The sequence below is a fragment of the Corvus cornix genome, chromosome 2 (assembly GCF_000738735.6).
Source record: "Corvus cornix cornix isolate S_Up_H32 chromosome 2, ASM73873v5, whole genome shotgun sequence".
Classification (NCBI taxonomy): Eukaryota; Metazoa; Chordata; class Aves; order Passeriformes; family Corvidae; genus Corvus; species Corvus cornix.
Genome location: NC_046333.1, coordinates 136,451,046 through 136,472,862, shown reverse-complemented (window position 1 = coordinate 136,472,862; position 21,817 = coordinate 136,451,046). Strand labels below are relative to the sequence as shown.

General features: G+C 35.4%; 1 protein-coding gene across 1 annotated transcript in view; it reads right to left on the bottom strand.

Annotated features, from left to right (window-relative positions):
• Window positions 1-275: 275 nt before the first annotated feature.
• EMC2 (ER membrane protein complex subunit 2) overlaps window positions 276-21,817 on the bottom strand; it is a 38,749-nt gene continuing 17,207 nt past the window's right edge. Inside the window, exons 6-11 of the mRNA XM_039548321.1 lie at window positions 13,672-13,757; window positions 13,441-13,500; window positions 11,032-11,113; window positions 9,804-9,914; window positions 8,829-8,933; window positions 276-2,992 (exon numbers count right to left, since the gene is read on the bottom strand). Of these exons, the coding sequence (XP_039404255.1) occupies window positions 2,906-2,992; window positions 8,829-8,933; window positions 9,804-9,914; window positions 11,032-11,113; window positions 13,441-13,500; window positions 13,672-13,757 (531 nt within the window). The 3' untranslated portion in view covers window positions 276-2,905. The remainder of the gene's footprint in view (window positions 2,993-8,828; window positions 8,934-9,803; window positions 9,915-11,031; window positions 11,114-13,440; window positions 13,501-13,671; window positions 13,758-21,817) is intronic.

Genomic DNA, 21,817 nt, shown 5'->3' with positions numbered 1-21,817 from the left:
GATTTAGGGATATATTCTAAACAAGATGTGCTTTTTGCAGCTACGAATTGTATAACATTTGGACAAAAGGTTTTGAAGAAGTCAGTAACTTGTATCACAAAGGCAGAACTGGAGGTTTTGGTGGCTCTTCAATAACCTTTACCTCACTGGGTAACACTGAGATCTCCTTGTCAAGCCTGTTACCAAAGTATGGTTGAGAAAATAAAGACACGCTCATCACTACATAGCCTGGCATTGCAAAGGTCCCAAGCTTTCGCTGTCAACTGAAAACAGTATGAAAACATGGCCTTTTATTTTGTAAAGAGGAGACTGAATGCTTGCTAATATTTCTGTGTAGCATTTGTCACTGTCAGAGCACAATACAGAACATAATGAAGTTCATTTGTTAATTAAGTAACCCATTCTCTGAAAACCTATTCTTTAATGAAACATACCATCTGTAACATTACAAAATCATTTACTAGAACTGGAAAATTCTGTTACAAAGATCATATTATATGACAGCTACTCTTCTCAGCAAGCCCTTCCTTGCTGAGAGCTCAGGGCATTTCATGCAGTTGCTTCTCCTGCAGACAGAGGATTTTTAAACTTTATTTTTAAGTTTGAATATGGAAAATACTCTCAGTTTCCATCGCTGCAATTCAGTAGCTCTGTCAGAGACCACCCATGCATTTTCATAGGAGTAATTTATTTAACCTTTGAAGTAAACACAAATTTGTCAGAAATATTTGCAAGGTTAACTTGTAAGCTCTACTATGTGGAATTTTTGTCAAAATACAAGCACAAATCGGAGTGCTAAATAGTAATTTCAAAGAGATGCTAAGCAGTAATGAAAATGAGAAGCTGCTAAGCAACCAAATGACACAAAAATTGTCATCAAATAAGTGAAAACAAGAACAAATTTCCTTATAGAGAAACTGATATACTAAATACCCAAGTCTGACATAGTTATATTGAACGCTGCCTCTGAACAAAACTTTATCTACAACACATTTCAGCAGCAGATGCCTGCTACACAAAAATACTGCACTACTGGTTTTTAATACCTTGGAGGTAAAATGTTATGTACCAAGTAATTTTAACCTTCAGTACAACTTCCCATGATTTTTCATTTTAAAATGCAACCAAATTATAGGAGACGCAGGTACAACAGAAAAAAAACATTAATGAGGGCTTAAAACTCTAGATGGCACACTCATACAATCAAAGACTACAACAGAAATACACAGGTTCAACTATGATACTTTCCTGGTTTTCCACCCAAAGCATATATAATCTACCCACAAGTACTGTTCTGAGGCCAGTTTGTGAATTATTACTATGAAAGGATGTGCACTATTTCCCCAAGTTAGAATTAGATGATTGAATATAATACTAGGCAGTATTTGCAGTTTTGTAACACAACAGCAGTGAATTAAGCTATTTTATTATTCCACATACAATTAATTCTCATGGCAGGGCACCCATTCTATCACACTACTGGACTCCAACCTACTTCATGGATAAGAGTCAGATCCTACATGTTTCTTAAAGGCCCAGTCTCATGCAAAAAACAGCTCAGTTATACAAATTTTCAAGCTCTGAAGGAAGTTTTTGTTGCTGCTTTGTTTTTAAGGAACTCAGCTGTGTTTTATTACATGAAGTCCATGATCATAACAAGGACATTTTAATACACAGCCTTTAACCTACCCATCTATATAGATTAGGCAGTATAAAATCTGAAAGTCTAATAATCTTGGATGGTTGTAACAGCCATGAAAACAACACTACAATGCTGTTATTAGAATTTGCCAAGGCTATGTTACTGCTGTTATGCAATCTTACTGAAGCTGTAGTAAATGAAATGACATCTGTGCAACTCAATTGCCACAGTACACATGTGAACAACATCCAGAATGATCAGAAGTGCAAAATGCTTTAATTAGGGTGTTTGACTAATTATCTGAGTAAATAAACAAGTGCCTAAAGACAAATAGAATACAGTTTTGCAGTGTGACAGATGCTTCATGCTGATGGTGTAACAAACACTATCCCCCAGTAAGTACAAGGCAGCTGAACAAGCTGTCTCGTGTCACCCTTTCAGTGCAGTACCTCTTGCTCAGTGTGGAGAAGCCAAAGCATCACAGCAAAGGGGTGCCCACACCAGGGGCACAGAACCAGTAGAGACCAGCACAGAGCCTCAGCTGAAATTCACCATGTGAAACACAAGTACAGCAAAGGACACAGAGAAGGAATAAAAAAGAGGGAATATCCATATACTGATTGAAGAATTATGTGGACACAGAAGCATTTGCCCACAAAGCCATGGAGAAGAATGTCTTTAGCCATAAGCCAGTATCACAGCACCTCTGAAGCAAAGTCCATGAGCAAATTTTCTCCATTTCTACAGTACTAGATATCAATTCATTAAAAAAAACCCGTAACAAACCTTCTCTAATAAAGTGTACTCATAATCACTCCTTGATGTATTTTCCAGAGTGTACCTCTGTAGCATGCTTTAACTCTTAAATATGCAAGTAAGAAAAATATTTAGCATACGTTATTAATCTACATATGAAAATTTGTGATTTCCATATGCAAGTTCAGTAAGTCTCCGTATTTTTTTAATCATTTAACAAGTTTATTTCTACAAATTATGGCTTAGAAGCAGGTACTGTACATACAAAAATCTGAGGAGACTGATGTGCAGCACGTCGTTTCTTTATATTATTTATGTGGATAAGTTATTCATTTCAGTGGGTAATAATCGCATTTCTTTATAGCAGCAATAAATAGGCATTTTACTTTTCATAAAATGTTATTTTATATAGCATGTTAATCAATACAAAATTAACTTTTAACAGCACTAGAGTAACATAACCCACAGGTTGAGTTGGAAAATTTCATATTAGATCTCTGTGCCAAACTAAGACTGAGTGATTTGCAGGGTCTCCAACATGTCTTCCACTGCCTTCAAAGAGTATTTAGTTTCTTTCTTACTGCGACCTGCAAACTAAACAGGAAAGAAAGGATGGTTATTTGTCATATTTCTGAAATTCTATGTCTAAAACCTGTGAAAATAACAGTTCTAAACATCAAATACGGGTAATTAACTGTATTTACTACAAACTTAAAAGGACAAAACTAAAACTCAGAATTTTTACCAGAATACAAACTATATCACCCTCCTTCTATGAAGCAAAGACAAATTACTTTTTGTTAAAACAAGACAGAAAAAGCTCTACTTATCAAGATTTACTATGAAATAATCCAGACAACATATATTTTATGGTTCAAAGTAACCATGAGTGATGACATTGTACTTGACTGTAGCCTACTATTAAAATGGCAATTTCAGAGAACATTTGAAATAAGTCTGTCTTGATAAGAAAGCAAGATACAGCTTAATAAATACTACTAATGACTTTAGAAAGGAAGGGGCAGAAGGACAGGAAATGCTGACCACTCCATGTTGAGCTCAAGGGTTTTTCTAATGATACTGACAATTCCCATCGCTCATCAGCCATAACTAACACAGGGGATTCATTGACCAGGTTGGTCTTTAGTCAAAGGAAACTCCTAACCATTTTTAATACACCTGCACTAAAACGTTTTGCATTTCAGGTTGGAAGGGGTGGTAAAGAAATTACAGAAATGGTAACTAAAACTTGCTTCTAGTAAAACAGTCTATTCTCTACTTAAATGTTATTCTCTACTTAAATTCTCTACTTAAATCTAAACACTCAATAAATTTTCAATTTGAAGTTTTTTATTTCAAATACCACTGGTGTCTCGCATAGTTAGTCCTTGATTTATAATGTGTCCCTTCTCTCTTGTAATTAACTTAATTTAGCAAACTCTTCATGACCTGTTAAGAAAGATTAAGTCATCAAACTCAGGTAATATCACACCAGCAACAAGCTGCAGGACCTGTTAACCTGCTTTTGACCCCGGGGCTACAATCTAGCATTGCGATTCCCAATCAGCACCGAGTTTTTTAAAAACATAGTTTTGGCACAGCAAATGATAAGCTATTTCAAATTAAATAGTTAGGAGAAATGTTGTTACTGTGACAACACTTTACAGCTTAGAGATGTACTGAAAACACTGTATTTTCACGTTTTTTATTTCCAGGTGATTAACTGATGTGCCAGGTTTTGATTCTAGTAGTATATATAAACCCATTGCTCAGGTTGTGCAGTTTCCAGAGTGCCATGCAATAGTCAGCTTCAGAGGAAAATCCAAGATTTCTTAACACTCCAACGTGAAAGCAGCAACTTTTGCTTATACCTGATTGAATAAAATATCCTCTCTTTGTTCACATTAAACAGACACTTGGGAATTCCAAATCCTTTCACAAAAACAAGCAAGTTAAAAACAGAAGTCAAAAGTTTCAAGTGAAAACCTGCTTCAAACTCAAAGCATTCAGAAATTTCAATAAAAAGCACAGAAGCCTAAATATACTGTGGTCAAAAAGCACACTTTGCAAGCCACACAGAAAGCATGCAGAGAAAAGCTTCAAAATAGAAAATTTTTTCTTATTCTCGCCATGGACACTGGAAGCAAAATTGACATATGACATTAGTTTAAAAAAATGCTACTTGCTAATTTCAAGAGCGGTTGGCTTCATGATACTGACATGTAGTTTAAGCTGAACAAATAAAACCACTCTGCGTCATAACAACCAGAAGTACACTTGGAAATGTAATCACTTCAAATTTGCCCTGACAAACAATTATTTTGTCTATTCAGCCATTACACAGCAATTTGACTGATTGAGCTGGAATCCATTTCTTAAGTCATGATTTGATTTTCTGTTTCCCAAATGGTTAGTAACAAAATCACCTCTCCAGCCATAAATAATACGTAGATTGCTACACAGAAGAATTTATGCAATGTACCCAAGAAGCATGTATCTGGAAAATTACTACAAGTAGGGTCACATTGAAGATTTTTGTGAGCATTAATCAAACTCGCCTGCCTCTGCTGAAATGCTTCTACCAGAGGACATGCTAAACCAATTACCTAATTGAAGAGCACCAGGTAGCCTTATTTTGTTTTGGTGGTAAGGTAACTATGACTCATGTCCTCAGTTAGAACAGACAGAAGTTCTTCTCGGGGTCTGCACAGATGGAATGATCCAGTTTCCCAGTCATAAGGCAAAAGTAAGCTTATAATAATAATAAACTTAAAACTAATTCTTTGAATAGTGACTACTTCACTAACTTCTGAAATACAAGATTAAAATTAAATTTTATTTGGGTTTTTTTCCACCCAGTCAATTAAATTTAAGAAGCCTGGAGAATAATGACCTCTTTTTTTTTTTCAGAGTATGTGTTAGCAGCCAGGAATTCCAGCTCCATACAGCAGCCCTAGCTACAAAACCTTTCTGTCTTCCTGAAGAAGTTTACATTTCTCCTAGATTAGACACAGATGAGAAGTACTAATCAGCAACGATGGTTACATATTTAACATCAAAATAAGTATATTAACTAGATGGAGTGTCAAATATCTGTGCTTTTCAGAAATTTTTTAAATTATTCTTTATCACCATGTTTTCCTGTAAAGACAGTGCTGCACAGTCTAACTGACATTGGTGAAATAAGGTTTTCTATTTATACTCAAACATTGCTTTTTTTAAATGACAATAAACTAAGAAGTTTCTCTGATTTCATAGAAGAATGCACAGAAAAAGCAAAAATCAAGTGCCAAAGCACACTGCTTGAATGACAGAATAAATTGAAAGAAGGGGACTAGTAAAAATATTTCAAGTGAATTGCATATAAAAACAAAAAAAACCCCTAAATAATAAAAAAGCAACTATAGCCAGTTATTTGAAAAAATAAAGGCAGTTTTCCAAAATTACTGAGAAAACTGCTGATAATTCAAGTTCAAATCCAAACTGAAAACGGGGAATGATCTCACTGCAAGACAATTGCTCAAAAGTAACTTTTTGCATTAATAACTTGGAATTTGAAGTCACAATTTCACATAATTTGTCTAGATGTCCAAATCAGGATTCCAAATGCATTTTGCTGTCTTGAACATGACCACCAGAAAAATTTCATTTAGCAGTATGAGAATGTCCAACCAATAAAATAAGTCAATGTTAAACCCAACAAGCTTTTAAGGCTCTTACTGCACTTTACAGGTGGATAATGCATGGAAAGTGGGGAGGACTTACAGAGATATATCCAGCTTAAAACCAAACCTGTCTAGACATACCCTCCCTCCACTAAGGCAGGAACACTGTAAGGGCTGCTTGCCTGGCACAAGTGGCCAAGACTTCATCCTCAGGTCCAAATGGTGACAATTTCCAACTGCTCAGCTCACCGAGGAAGCAACAAATCAACACTGACTCATAGGGGAACTGCCACTTACAGCATCACCCAACACCACAGGCTGTAGCTGCTGGATGTTCTGAGTCTCTGACACAGAGACTGGAGTAGCCAAATGCTTCTGCAGCCATGTAACAAGGTCAGGAAGGTTGGGCTGGGGCTACCCTGCCCAGCTGTACTCTCTAGAGCTTCTTGCGGTTCTTCTGGGCAGAGGAAGGGGGTGTTCACCCCATTTACTTGCCAGATCCTGGCTTGAGCTTGAGCACTTTCATTTTCTCAAGAGCTGAATTTTCCCTAAGATTCTAATCATACACAGTGTTCTTCACTTTATACCCCAAACAGCTAACAAGAGCAGCTAAAGTATGCTATATATATATATATATATATATATATATGTATGCATGCATGTTAATTGTGTTAACATGGCCTGTTCTGGTAAGCATCAACCAAAAATGCTTAATGTAGTATCCAAAAGAACTCCACAGAAAGGGTAATTAAAAAAAATTCAAACTAAAAGAAAAAAAACCCAACAATCACCCCCCCCAAAAACCCCACACACTCAAAAATGCCCCCAGCACCACACCAATCCCAATAAAAGTCATGTTTTGTTAGAGACATTACAATCTTAACAGTAAGCCATGTGGAGAGAAAAAAAGGAAAAGAAAAAAAACCAGGTATGCTTATCTGGATATGCATCAATTAACTAGAAACTGTCTTAATTAAACATCCATTATATTTAGAACCAGGAGTTGCCTATTTCCAGGTCTTCTAGGCCAGTCCACAACCACTACTGGTTTTGAATTTCCACCCTGATGCAACCTTAAAAGGGGCTGTTTCCCAGAAGTGCTTGCAAGTCTCTACCGGTACTTTGAACTCCAATCACAATATTTACTTAAAACATGTGCAAATCCACTCTAATCTAAGCAGTTCATTTACTAAGATGTAAAACATGGAATACTGATTTTCACAAAAAATTCACACATCTTTTAAAACCTGTTTTGTTCTATCAACTATGAATCCATAGTGTATTCCATTCTTTGACAGTTTTTTATAAGTTTTTGGTTGTTTTGGTTGGGTTTGTGTTGGGTTTTTTTCTTTTCCTTTTTTTTTTGGAAGTTTTGTTTTGTTTTGAATTCTGCAATACTTGAGTCTTCTGTCAGTGCTGTGCTTACAGGAATGTCAGGCATAGTTCAAGTCAAAAGAAGCCCTGGTTATTTATGAAACATCAGACAAAGTAGTTAATTCATACACACCTTACCATTGTGAGCAGGTAAATGGTTTATTAATGAAAAGCAGAGTGATTTAAACAGCAGAAGAGAAATAAAATTTAGGCACATAGGTATAAAATTCTTCATTTTGTCCCCAGGGATACAATACTCTTCACTGTACAGTCAGAAGCTACAGGGCCAATTAGGAGAAATGGAAAATACCTCTAAGTTGGAATATATCAAAAACACATCAGCCACAAGAAGCTGCACTCTTGGCAAGGAACTGACATGCAGTATGTATTAGGAAAACTGCACTAGTTGTAAAAGGAAAATCTAATTTAATTTCATAATAGATGGTACTTTTAAAAAGGCCATTTGGTAGTACTAACTGTAAAACAGTAGCAACAAGAAAAAAAATTAAGTATTGGGTTCCGATACTGAAATATTGCAGAGAGAAAGAAGTGTTACATGTATACAAAGTCTTTGCATTTAGTATCAATACTTTTGCTCAAAGAAAAAACTGTGGGGAGAACTGGACAGTATGATTTTGATGTTCAGGATTACTTATATATAAACTTTGATTAGCAGATCATTAAAAATAGCTGTAAGGGAGTCAAATCAGCATACTATATTTGGGATGCACAGACAGCAGAGCCTCTGAGCTAAAACATGTGTTCATTCATAGTTAGAGAAAGAAATAGATGCTTATAATACAACAGGAAATATAAAAGTTTACACCTAATTTTTCAAAAAGTTGAAAAGACTCCTAATGACTTCAGCAAGCTTTGATCATGGCCTACAAAGTCTATGTTTTCACAACTCAACAAGCATTTTTCTACAAAACTACACAAAACCAACTTCAGTCACAAATACTAAGGCAATTAAATACGATTTTGAAAGGTCAGAGTAAACTCAAGGAAAATAAAAATTCTAGAATTTTCATTTGTTTTCTAGTAAAACAGAAGTGGGTAACAAAGTCACTCTAAAGAGACACCAAGTTCTACCAAAATAGCTGTAGAACCAAGTCTTGGAGGTCAGTATTACACTAGTGTACATTCAGTTAATATTAGTAGGAAAAATCTGTTTAAAGTTATTAAGTACATGATAGTAATTAATAAATGTAAAATATCAACCTTATATTAATTAAGGTTTCCTGGAAATCAAACTGAAGCAGAACATAAAACATCCAAGCAGATTATGCTGATTTACATGTCCTATTTAACCTCTTGATCAGCAGTTGATAAAAGTGCAGGAAAGAACTATAGAGCATGTCAAAAGTATCATAAAGCGGTGAAGTACTAACCTGGTATGCTCTGTTTATTTGGTTTGCTGCCCAGCTGGCATATTTCATATTATCTTTTTTCATTTTTGCACTTGCTTTTGGATTGGAAGCAATATGACTGGCAGACTAGGAATACAATAAAATAAAAACAAAACCCAGTGTAACTATAAAACTTATGTGCATGAAATAAGAGAACATTCAGCATCCTTACAGTCCAAGTCCCATGCACAGTGACAGTGGAAAAAGACAAAAAAAATTTTTAAAGTTACTGGCAAACAGCATCCAGGTAAGAATTAGCTGAACTTTTTAAGCTATTGTTTGTTCTATTTAAAGCTACATTAAACTTCAGTTCAGTTGTGTATTGAGTTAAGAACTAGACTTGGACATGATCATCTAATCTAATTTGCTTTTCCTAAACTGAGAGTTATGAATTAGTTTTCCGCATTCAATTTGTTACCATAGACAATATAAAATACATCACTTGTATGTCCAAATTGCCATTAAAAACATGACATTTTTCCCTGTAGCATCAGAAAACACATTTTAAAAGCAGGTAAGACTCTACATAAAGTATGTCCACTTTTACCTGAAAGAATAAAAAATATTACTTTAAGAACCAAAGAGAGTTTTTTACTTATATAAATAAATGCACTGTGCAAGGAATCAATGCTACTGTGCTGGTATTCTTCAGCAGTTCATCATCCTCTAGACAGGAGCATGTCTTTAAATCCTTTTTCAAGAAATTACCTTCCTGTGCCAATAATTATAATTCTTTCGAAAATACAGGCAAGACTTAAAGGTTAAGAGCACTTCAAGTAAGGAGTACTTACTGGCACAAAATTGTCCATACTCCAAATGTACATAAAATACTTCGTATTTTAAAACAGTGTTAATAATCTGAGCTATTAAGTTAAAACAACAGGGGGAAAAAACAAAACAGCAAATGGCAAAGGATAATTCAAAATGATAACATGGAAAATATATAATCATGCTTACCATATAAAGTCCAAATAGAGCTCTCATATTTCTGTTGTTAAGCTTCAGTGCTTGTGCAAAATACTTTCTTGATAGCTCAAGGTTTTCAAGCCCCCCCTGAGTGTATTTAACCTGTAAAAAATTATAAGCTCCTGAAACTTGCATGTCATTCATACCTCAGGAATTCACTCTGAAGCAATGATATTACAAAAATTCACTCCAAGTTTGTTTCACATGACATTTCAAATCAGGTTGAGTCCTATCAAAGGCCAAATACTGGCCTGGGAGAAATTCAAGTTCTTCGCAATATATACATTTTAAAATATTTAACTATAGGAGAAAAAACCCCAGCATTAAGTTAATTAATGTATTGCTACAAGATTAAAGAGTGATTACTTTTCACCTATAAATACTTGAAACCTTGGGATAGTCTCTTATGAAAAGCAGCACAAATTTAAATCTAAATTCTGACTACCAGAAATCCATACTGACAGTATGTTTCCACAGCACGCATGAAACCAGTACACAAAACAACACAATGCCTTTCATTATGTATTCAAAATAGCACACAAAGTTTAGAGTATTACTCCACTGTTTTTCCATTCATTTTTCCAGATATTAGATCAACAAAATATGCCTCGAAGTCTTTCTATGAGAAAGCTACTAAGGCTTTCAAGTTTTAATGTCAACCCAATTTTATCCACGTTAACTAAACAAATTAAACCCATTCTAAGCAGTTAACAGTACAATTTAGGAAAAAAAAATATAATCTGGAAAAAAAAGATAAATTCAAATGGCTAAAGCCTTGAGCTAAAACTTCTAAATTTACCTCTAGTTTTTACCTCTCTTCCCCCAGTGCTCCTTTCAGGCAGAATTTGGAATGTGGATTTCAAGATCTGAGTCCACAGTAACAGGCAATATATCATAACCACCTAGGAAGCACTGCTGTAGAAAAATTTAACTTCTCATGCACTTAATTTGAAAAGCGCATAAAAACTTCAACAAGAAGAGTTCAATTAAAATTAGCTTTTATCTTCAATAATTCCTGCCCTAACTCTTATATTTAGCTTAGTCACACTGAGTAAGAAAACACAGTTTTCAAAACATATTCAGGTCTATGAGATGTTAACATTCTCCGTGTACTCTTTTAAATCTCTTAGGGAAAAATTAAAGAAACCATTTTCACCACTTCTGTAACATAAAAACAGAAAATGTAATAAAACATAATCGATTTTTCTGAAATACCTACTTCAGCATATTGCTGACAATATAAGTGGTTGTGTGGATTAGTCATCATAAGCTCCTCTAAGCAGAAGGCTGCCTTTGCATAGCTGAGGAATACAAAAAACAGTGATAAAATGAAACAAGAGTACACAGCTCTTCGCTTCCGTTTTTTTACAGCACAATAAAAGTCTTACTTTTCCCCCCATAAAATCACAATTCACAATTAATAAAAATGTTTCATTTTAAAATGATGTTTAGAACCAAGACAAAATACACAAAATCTAATAGTCTAGGTATATAAGGAACAGCTCACGAAGAGTATTTAATATACTTCTCTCTTATTAGTAAGTGCCATTTCTTATCAGCGTGATGAGCAGAAACAGGTATTAGGTACTGTAAGATACTGAGCTGAGACTACAAAATAATTCATTTTTTTCCTAAGAAAATTCAGCTACCTGAGGATTCATAAACCCAACTACAGACCATAGCATTTACACTGTCAATTAACTTTACCTGACAACAGTCAGCCACAGAACTGAGATCAAAAAAATCATACTAAGAACAGTTCTAAAACTCAAACAGATCAAATCTATGTAGGAAAATGGCATCAGACCTGTCCAAATGGGCAAATCCTTATCATTTGAAAAGAAAAGGCTAGTCCTTGAGGCTTTTTTTCTGAAAGCTTTCAGAAAGAATTAAGAAGTCAAGCTCAAAATGCAGGTTTATTGAGAAGAATCTCGGCTTCATGATCTTTCAAATAATAGAATTTTCTGCACAATTTGCATCGTCTAGAGATACACGATACCACTAGTTTACGTGATAGGATTCCAAAATTCAGAGACACAAGGTTTATAAGGACAGTGTGGGTAGATACCTAATATCGCAGTAAAAGCAATTTAGCAATTATGAGACCATATTAAACCATATTATCTGTAAAATCTTGTATCCTAAAATAATACGCTGTGGTTTTCTCTAATGCATATTATGACAGTTGTGTATCTATAACAATTATCAATTTGGAGATAAAAGGGCAGCCACCTCATTCTCCAAAAGCAGAAGCCAGAATCCTCATTGCAGAACAGGGTAGAACTGAGGACTGCGTAAACCTTGTACATCTAAGTGTGTTTATGAACAATGAGAGCATGGTGATTTCACAAGCCCAATTTTTCCCTGTTATCAATAATAATGATGCTCATAGAAGTACAGTGAGCACTGTGAATTCCTTCCATGAACTGAATTTCTACATACTGCTTTTTATTGGAATTATAGACCAAGACAAATACAAGGAAAAGTAATTCCTTTCTTGGAGTTTACTGCACAATTTCATAATAAAGATTATAGCAAAAAAACCCCAACCCAATAATGGAATACGTATGTCTGCACCACTCTCTCATTCACTTTCGTACTGACAGATCTGACAAGCTTAAGTATCTTTCTAGCTAATTTTTTTTTAGTAGCTGTTTTCTTGGAAAAGTGGCTGGTAGATTTCCCCGAACAAATGGAAATCCAGGTATCAAAATTCTAGATTATTTCTGAAGTCATCATTTAAAGGAATTTAATAACTATTTTCTTTGAGAATGGGGTGCAAAGAGAGGTGACTGGGGAACAACTTTTCCCTCACAGTGAGAACAGCTATTTCTTCATTGACAATTTGATTCTTCTACTACCCTCTGAAAAGGAAAGAAGGAAACAATGTGATATAATTCAGGCTGGGCTGAAGAACTAAAGAAAGAGGGGAAAAAAAAGATATGCCTTTGGGTGGAGGTTTGAATTAATGCTGTGATATTAGAAAACTTGCACTAAGGCTTGGAGCTAATCCTCTCACACTGGGATTTCCTCCTGTCACTACAGCAATAAAAAAAGCTAACAAAAACATTAAATTCCAATAAGCAAGTTACTACAACATTCAGCATTCTTGATCGCACTGGGTTTTGTACCCAGGCGACCAGATGCCTCCAACTCTGGATCCATGTTTTGCTTTGTGGAGTTTTTTTTAAAGGTTACTAAAAGTTCTGGGAGAGGTAGGCTAAAAGAAAATTGGAATATCAGTTGCTGTGATCAATTGATTTTAGAAGTAAAGAATTTACCATCTCTAACAAGTAAAATACATCACTTGAACAAAAAAAAAGATGGGAAGTAAGTGCTGTTCCCTGCTGCACTCAAACCACTTTTTTAAACATCAGATTTTAAAACTTACTGAAACACACAGGTAATTAAGTAAACTCTTTCTGTTTGAAAATCAAATGCCTTCTTAAAGTATTTGGTAGCCACGTAAGCTTGGTAATTATTTCCAGTTGAGGCCTGTCATGTTGGAAATGAGACAGCATACTTTGTATCACTAGTCCTTAAAAAAAAAAAAATCACTGAGGTTTTTGACTTACACAGAGTGGGTTTCAAATTAACAGTTTTTATGTGGACTTAGCAAACAACTTACTCATGTTCATTGATGTAAAGTTCTGCAAGTTCATGCCAAGCTTCTTGGTCACCAACAAATCTGTACAGAGACGACAAGAGAGGAAAAAAGAAAAAAAAGAAAGAATGTGCAAGGGATTCTGCAAATGACTAGCACTGAAGCAAAAGCGTAAATTAAATGCAAATTCCATTTTAATTAAAAAGATTTATCAGAATGGCAAAAACACATTCCGTATTCTTGCAAGACACTCACTGTTCCAGATACTCATTCAGCTCTCGGATGGCCTCGAGATTTTTCCCCTGGGCTTTTCGAATGGCAATCTTACGCTTTCTTGCTGCCTATGGGTTGACATTAATAAAGGATTAGGCCTCATAATTCCCTGGGTTTTTGTAAGGAAAGCAATTTGACTGTGCAAATTATTATCTCAATACCAGTGGAATTCCACTGCAGAGACACTGCTAGGTTGAAGTTTATAAACATACCCTATGACATCCCACTGAGAGATTGAAAACCTCTTCTTACAATCGCATTATGTATGCTTTTCTTTGGAGGCACAAACTGTATGCATTATTTCATTCAAATAAATGACTGTCCAGATTCTGATAATTACAAAACAGCAGGGGATGCTAATCTTCAGCCGTTCCAATGACCCCACCTTGTCATTCACAAGATCCATGACTATAGAGGAGAAATGGTGACTGAGTCCTAGAAAATCTCACAGATGCATCTTAGTTGTACTCTGTTTAAGTATGGCTTTCAGCCATTAAAAAATATTCTTGTTGGAGTGCTGAATGCCATCTTTAACTAATGCTAAATACACAACAATTTCCTAAACAAGTCTCTCATCATTCTTGGAGCACAAAGTAGGCTCTGCAATGTAAAGGGAATACAAAATAGTCAATTCAATGGCAAAATCTGAGCAGTACTTTGATATGTGGGTAGAAAAGTATTTCAATTTAAACAATATAAAAATGAGTTGTAAGAATTATAATGTATTTAAATTTTGAAGTACACAGAAGTTGTTAGAGACCAGAAGCAGATAAGATATACAGGATTGTAATAGTTGATTATTCTGTACTTCAATCCAATATTCCAGCTTCTGAATGATGCTGGTTACAGTTTTCAGGCCTGTAGGTGTCGTCAATCCTACAGATTATTCTGAGCTGGAAGGGACCAACAAGGAGCTCATCGAGTCCAACTCTTACTAGAATGGTCTACACAGGTGTCGAACCTGTGACCTTGATGTTATCAGCACCATGCTCAAACCAACTGAGTATCAACATACACTTGAGGTGTGATTCAGAACAAAGGAATCTTCCCAGCTGGCAGCAAACAGCACACCTCAGCCACCCTGAAAGTCATCAGATTAGAAATCTGAGAGAACAAAAGAAAAATACAATTCCAGCATAACATAACTTAAAGAAGGAACGCCATCAGCCTCCTTCCTCACCTCTAATCCCTGTGCTCTTGAGTGATCACAACCACTGTGATCAGAAATGACACAACAGATGGTCTAGTGTACATGATGTCTGCCTGTACACACACTCTTGTATGCCATTTCTCCATGAGATAATAATGACCAAAAGTATAAAGCACACTTTTCTGGTAATTAAGTCCCACTGCTTACTCCCTTCATAGCTCTCATCCTATTTCATATCTTATAAAGAGTTTATACAGTTGGGTATCACCTTTCAGAAGCCTTGACAGCACATGAACAGACAACTTTTCAACAAAATCTTAAACAATTTTAATCTTTGAATTTCAGATAGCTCTGAAATTAATTTATTCATGATGTACCCAAGTTCACAGTCACATATGCTCTGCAAGAGTTCTTGTATATTTACATCATTTTAAACATAAATACTCTCCTAAATAATTTTTTAGACTTTAATCACCAATTGAACTAATCAATTGCTTCCCAAAGAAGAGAGGGATAAACTAGCTCAAGCATCAAAACAGAAAAGGTAGAAATGCTTTTGACATGAAGTTCATTCTTTCCTTTTAATTAATCTCCTTTATCTCCCTCACAAACACGTATTCAATGAAAATTCAGTGAAAATAACTCAAGTGAGGAAAAAAGTATTTGACTTTTCTGATTAAACGTAAGACACAGGCAGAAAGAACATTCATCAGGGGCCAAATTAGAACACAAGCAGTGTGGCTTCCACTGCTTCTTTGTCAAACTGCAACCTGTGAAGTTACATACACCATTCTACTTTTACTGGGCGACATCTGGCTAAAAGCCATAACTGGAAATTTTAACTGCTGACACATTTACCACTGTAACAGTAACACTCTATTTTATTTTTGCTTTTTAAAAAAATAAAGGTAACAGCATAATTAAACTTATTTTCTTTAAATTCAAAAAGAATAATCCCACATGCTTATCATGCTGCTATTACAAACAAAACCATAGAGTAACAACCAAAAAAACCCTAACCAAAACCCCGGTGATTGTTCGCTGTGACGTTTTATGGAGCTCTCAAAGCGTTTGTAAAGCAGGTCACCCCCTTGCTATGGTGGGAACACCAGGGCAGAGTTAACCCACTACCCAAAGCTGTCATTATACACAGCCCAGTGACCTGCCCACTGAGCCTGAAACATGAAAAAAGGGAAAGTGGGGATAACAGCATGCACAGCCAAAGGAATGCATCAAGCATTCATACAGCCAACCAAGACAGAAGGGTTTTTGCAGGTAACAGACTACTGACTTTATAAATGTAGCTTTTTAAACGTAGCTGTTGGATTAACAACTCAGTTATTTTCAAAATTTAAAGAAATCAAGAGCCTGATTAAAGTAAACCCTTGAGAACTAAAATAATCTATTAAACGTATAAAATCAATCAATGCATATGACAACTTAATTTGCAATGGCAAACAGGAACAGTCTACATAAGTCACTCTCCTCTTTGTTTCTAATGCAACTCCTTCAATTGCATCCAAGTCAGTCCTCCAAAAGAGTCTGGAAACACATTTTCCATGGCTGCTTTATTTCTTAACCACAGCACTTCCAAGTAACATAAATCAAAGAAGCCTCAAGACATTCATTTATGAAAAGCTACAACTATTTCTAGTCCCAAATAGAAGCTGATGTTTACCTACAGCAAACATGTAATCTAATGCAATCTAATAACAAGGACAAAAGCATTAGACATAATTAACATATTCTGGTGGTAGTACTTAGGTATTAAATGAATTACATATACATTTGACAGAAGCTCCCTTCTGCACCAAATCCCATGAAATTTCTTCAAAATTACACTTTTACATAGGAAAAACGGTATTTAAAACTTCCCTTTTTTTATCACCAAAAATATAGCAGCACCTGGGTTTGGAATCTGCACTCTCTTCACCCTCAGAAATGCTGGGAGCTAAGTTTATTTACAGAAAACCCTGAGTTTACAAAAGAGAGGCTCAGCCACTCAAAGCAGTGGTGACATCCTGAGGAAGAACAAAACATTGTTTAGTAGCACAGAATTTCTGAAAGTCTTTTTAAAATGACTGCAAAGAATTCAGTGAGGATGTAGTGTTTTTTTAAAGCAAATTCTAACTTTTTCCATCACCTGAATAAAATCATAAAGCCAAGAGATATGCACAGAGTGTTCAGTAGATCTGAAGTGATTCACAGTCATGATATGACAGGTGAAAAAATATAGACATGAAAACATACTACTACTGCTTTTAATTTTAATGGTATTCACAAACTACTTTCCCACCTGACTTCCTAGTTTTTCTTTGAATCATAAAGTCTATCAGGTTTTGTAAATAAAAGTAAAATTCAGTAATTCCAGTAGTCAGTACGTTAAGAAAAATATATACAAAAAGGTCTGCATTACAACCAAAACATGGGCCTGTTTGTGTGCTGCAAACTTCTAATTCTTGTTCTCATTTATACTGCCCATGAGCTCACTGTGTGAGTCAACTTAAGTGCTGCTCTGTGAGCTGGGGCTCACACAGTTTCCCGAGCATCCGGAGGACAGCAGTATAATTAATGACAATTTACACTCATAGGATCAATTTTTCTTTATTTCCATACGAATTAAACAAAATGCCTTACTGCACAGAACCACAACGAACACTAATAACCACTTTAGCATACAAAAATAGTTACTTGTTAAGTAAAGCCAGACTCACACCAATTCTACAGAAGCTTTACCTAGCATTTATATCATACTTCCAATTTATTACCTGCCTTACAACCAGCTGATAAAAGAAAACCAGGCAATTTCATGTTTTATTATGTTAAAGGTCCTTTTTACCAAAAACCTCACATATCAAAATACAAACTCACTTTTAAGGGACCTACTGCAAGATACTAAAAAACTGCAAAATGCAGAGTACAAATCTGTTGAATTATTAATTTCAAGGCAACCAAGAATATTCTTGAGAAATTTATTTTTAACTACAGGGACTTAAAATTATTTTGAAGTCTAAGAAGCCCACTAAAATAGGCACAAACAATTACCTTGATAAAGATTTAAAAAATAGCATTTAGAGAGTACATTTCAGTTCTTCACATCACAACAGTAAGGCTTTCTAGAACAAGCCTCATACAAAAACTAACTCAATCTTCTTTCTCCTTCCACCTTAAGTAAAAAGGAAAAGGCAAAACCTCCAGTGCTGTAACAAGATCTGCAGTGTTTGACCGCGCAGATACTATGACATGGATTTCCCCCATCAATTTTCCAGAGTTTAAAGCAAAACTCTAGAATGGTTATTGGCTAATTCTATAAATCCACAATTCTTAATTGAAACATACAAGCATCTTAAAGTAATACTTTACAGAAACAGTATCGTCTGGACAAAAGTACTTCAGTATGTACAAATTTGTTAAGGAGTGAACCTTTCTAAGGTATTTCTTTGAAAGACTAAAAATTCCTAATCTGGCATAAGAACTAATCGTCCATTTGTCATGATTCTTTTTAATTAGCATTAAGTAGACTCAAAATGAAGCGAAGACTTGAACATTTATCAACTTCTGCATTTCATTAGTAGAACATACCAAAAGAGAGTCTAACATTGTTCTAAATTTCATGGTTGCAAAGAAAGTACTAGTAAGAGAATTTTCAGGGATTAACACCCCTAGGAAAGGAACAACTTCTTATCTTTATAACTACTACAGCATTAAACAAATGATACTTTTCATTTTAAAAAGAAATTTTTCTCTCTTTTTAATATTTTAGAAAATGTGCATTTGGTCTAAGAGTTTGATACATTGAAACATTTTTCTTGAAATTGCAATATGCAAATCAAAACAAGTGTAAACAACTACAACAAAGATGCACGGAAAAAATTACACAGATGTCAAAAAATAGCACGTAATCAAAAACAACCACAATAAAGAACGTATTCTTACCAGAATTCAGACTTTTTTTCAAAGTCAGTTACGAAAGACAGTTAAGTCTTGCAAACCTATGCAGGCACAGAGCCACTGGGTTGAAGCTGCTCCTTTAGGGATAATGTCAAAGCAAAACATGACTTGTTACAGAATTCTGGGGGAACCCAATAAACAACCTATAAAGACTAACACCAGCATGGAGCAAATTGGTAGAAGCTGTAAAGGCTGAAAAGCTAAAGCCTGGAACTGGCAAACAGGAAAAATGCTATATACCAACAAAAAGTAAGAACAGTTTACACAGAGGAAAGTAAGGCTTCCCTAATCTACTGGAGTTCTTCAAGGAGTCACTAAGTGTAGATGAATAAAGATCCATGTAAAAGTCATCTTTGACTTAAAAAATAATTTCAACAAGATGTCTCACCCTGAAGCTGAAAGCTCTGAAGGAAACTAGAGTTACCACAGTCTAATAGGGGATGGATAAATAAGTAAAAAAGGAAAGGGCTCTCTGCACTGAGAATCCCAGAATCACCTGTACTAAAAACTACTAATTAGCACTCCTGATAAGTGATCTAACAAGGGAATTAATAGTGATGTAAAGTTAAATGTCGATAAGGAGTTTTTTAAGTATAAAGAACAAAAGACAACAGCAAAAAATAGCATTCAAAATAATGAATCATAATAAATACTTTTATCAGCACAATAAAACAAACCCTGAAACTTAATCTACATAACTGGCTGCATATAGGGTCAAACAATACTAACTTAATGTACACAAAAAAGCTGAGTTTATCCAGTTAAGAGGGAGATACTGGACTTGCAATAAACAGTTCTATAAAACATCAGTTCAGTGTTCAGAAGCCATCTTAAAAAAATCTAAAAACCCTGCTCCAAAACCCAAAACTGAAAATACGGTGATACTGGAATTATCAGAAAAGAATACAGAAATGAATACAGAAAAGAATACAGAAAAGACACATCTGTGGCATCATTTTGTTGGTTTTAAGTTCATAATGCTCTTGCATTACTGACTGCTGTTCTGTCCTCTCATTTCTCACCCAAATAAAGGAAAAAACACAGAACTGACACTCAGAACAGCAGCAGAGTTAAAGGCACAGAATGGCAACAAGAATTGCTGCACATTAGGACTTGTTAGTTTAGAGGGGAAAAAAGTGCAAAAGATCCCTAAAGTCATGAGTATTAATAAGGTGAAAACAACTGCTGACAGTAACAGACAAATTCAGAGGCATTAAATAAAATTGTTAGATTGAAGGTGTGGGAATGAAAAAAACCCAGGAGATTTGCCCAATCCATTAATCAATTACAAAATTTAATTTCTCAATTATGTTGTAGATGTAGGCATGGCAAACTTAAACAAATTTAAAATAAATCTATGCAGAAATTTCATGAAGAGCCATTAAAAACAGAGTTATCACTTCTGGCACAGGAAATCCGCAACATGAAGATGAAAAGAAAGTGGCAGAACAGACCACAGCAAACTGTCATTGCCCTGGTCTTACACACCTCTGGATCTGCAATAAGTCAAAGTCAGACACAGGACAAGTAAAACGGACTTTTGCCACAACTGCAGTACAGCTGTTCTTATGTCTCAAATACTTAATTTCAAGATACAAAATCTCCATCAACATTTGGAAGTGCTACACTCACAAAACATGGGAAAAATGGAATGCACTCTGCTCTCTTCACTGATCACAACTGAACAAGAAGCAAAAAAACCCTGCAATGGTAAATGACGCTCCGTCAAAAGCAAAAAACCCGTACTTTTAGGACCACATAGTGCATTTCCAGCTTACCCATCAGTTTTCGTTGGGAACTAACCAAAGTAGCAGCTGCAGTTTTTCACACCTCTCACGAGCTCCATCCTGCGTCAGACAGTGCCAAGCTATCTTTCTCGATTCCCTTAAAAACTACTACTGTACACACCTAAGTTTAGGTCTAGCTCTGTCTTTCCTGGCAGTGCTGCCAATATATTTAATGAAACATCCATGTCACCTCAGAAAATTCTCCCCACTAGATGTTTCATTTGGTGAGCAGTTTTCCTTTTTGCAACTCAGAGCATCCTGTAGATGAATGTACAAAGCTGCAAGATCTTCACAGGTCTCTGTTAAAAATGAATTCACAGCTGCTGCAGCAGTTTTAAGGAAATATCACAGTTCAGATGATAAACAGATAAGCAATGCTCCAATTCAGCACTCGTTATTGTCATCTTATTTAGTGTAGACAAGGAGGTGGGGAAAGAAGGGTTACCTATACTGTCCAGATGGTAGTAATGCACAATCACAGAAAGAGATGAACTCAGATATTCATGGTATATAATTGCTGCCTATTTACATGATACTAAGTACTATGATTTTGCTCTGAATCTTTCTAGTATTCTGGGTTCCCAGAGGTCTTGAACCTCCTGTGTCTCTTCTGAAGTACGTCCAGCTCATCTACAAAAAGCATCTCAAAACAGTAAGAGAAAGGGCAACTTCATGTGACCATATGCTAACTTCACGTGACCATACACATACACTTGTCCCTGCCCACTCCCATAACAGTAAAGTTGATCAGAACACTGTCTTACGACGAAAATTTTAATTATTCATTCACACAATTATATTACAAAACCCAAGAAGTTAATGAGACTATCCACATGTCCGAAGCTAAGGAAGCATACAGAGTGTCTTGCATGAAAAGCTTGGTTGAAAAAGTGGAAAGAAAAACGGCTGACAAATTATCCTAATAAAGACACCAGATTTTCTGTGGATTAGAATTAAGGCAGAACTTTGTGCCTTATCTCACTTTTCCCTGGTGTTGACCAAGTGCTCTGCAATCTTCTTGATGGTTGAGCTGAATAATCAGGAGAAACTGCTGGTGCACTAGGATGACAGTGGAGTGGGTTAGACACCAATCTAAGTCTTGATCACATGAACTCAGTTTCCTTTCTCATCAACAATCTTCTCTGCACTGCTGGGCAGACCACCTCAAGAAGTGCCCAACTGAAGAAAAATTGTCTACCTAGAAGGCTTTCCTCCAAAGCAGAGCATGATAAGGATTTAT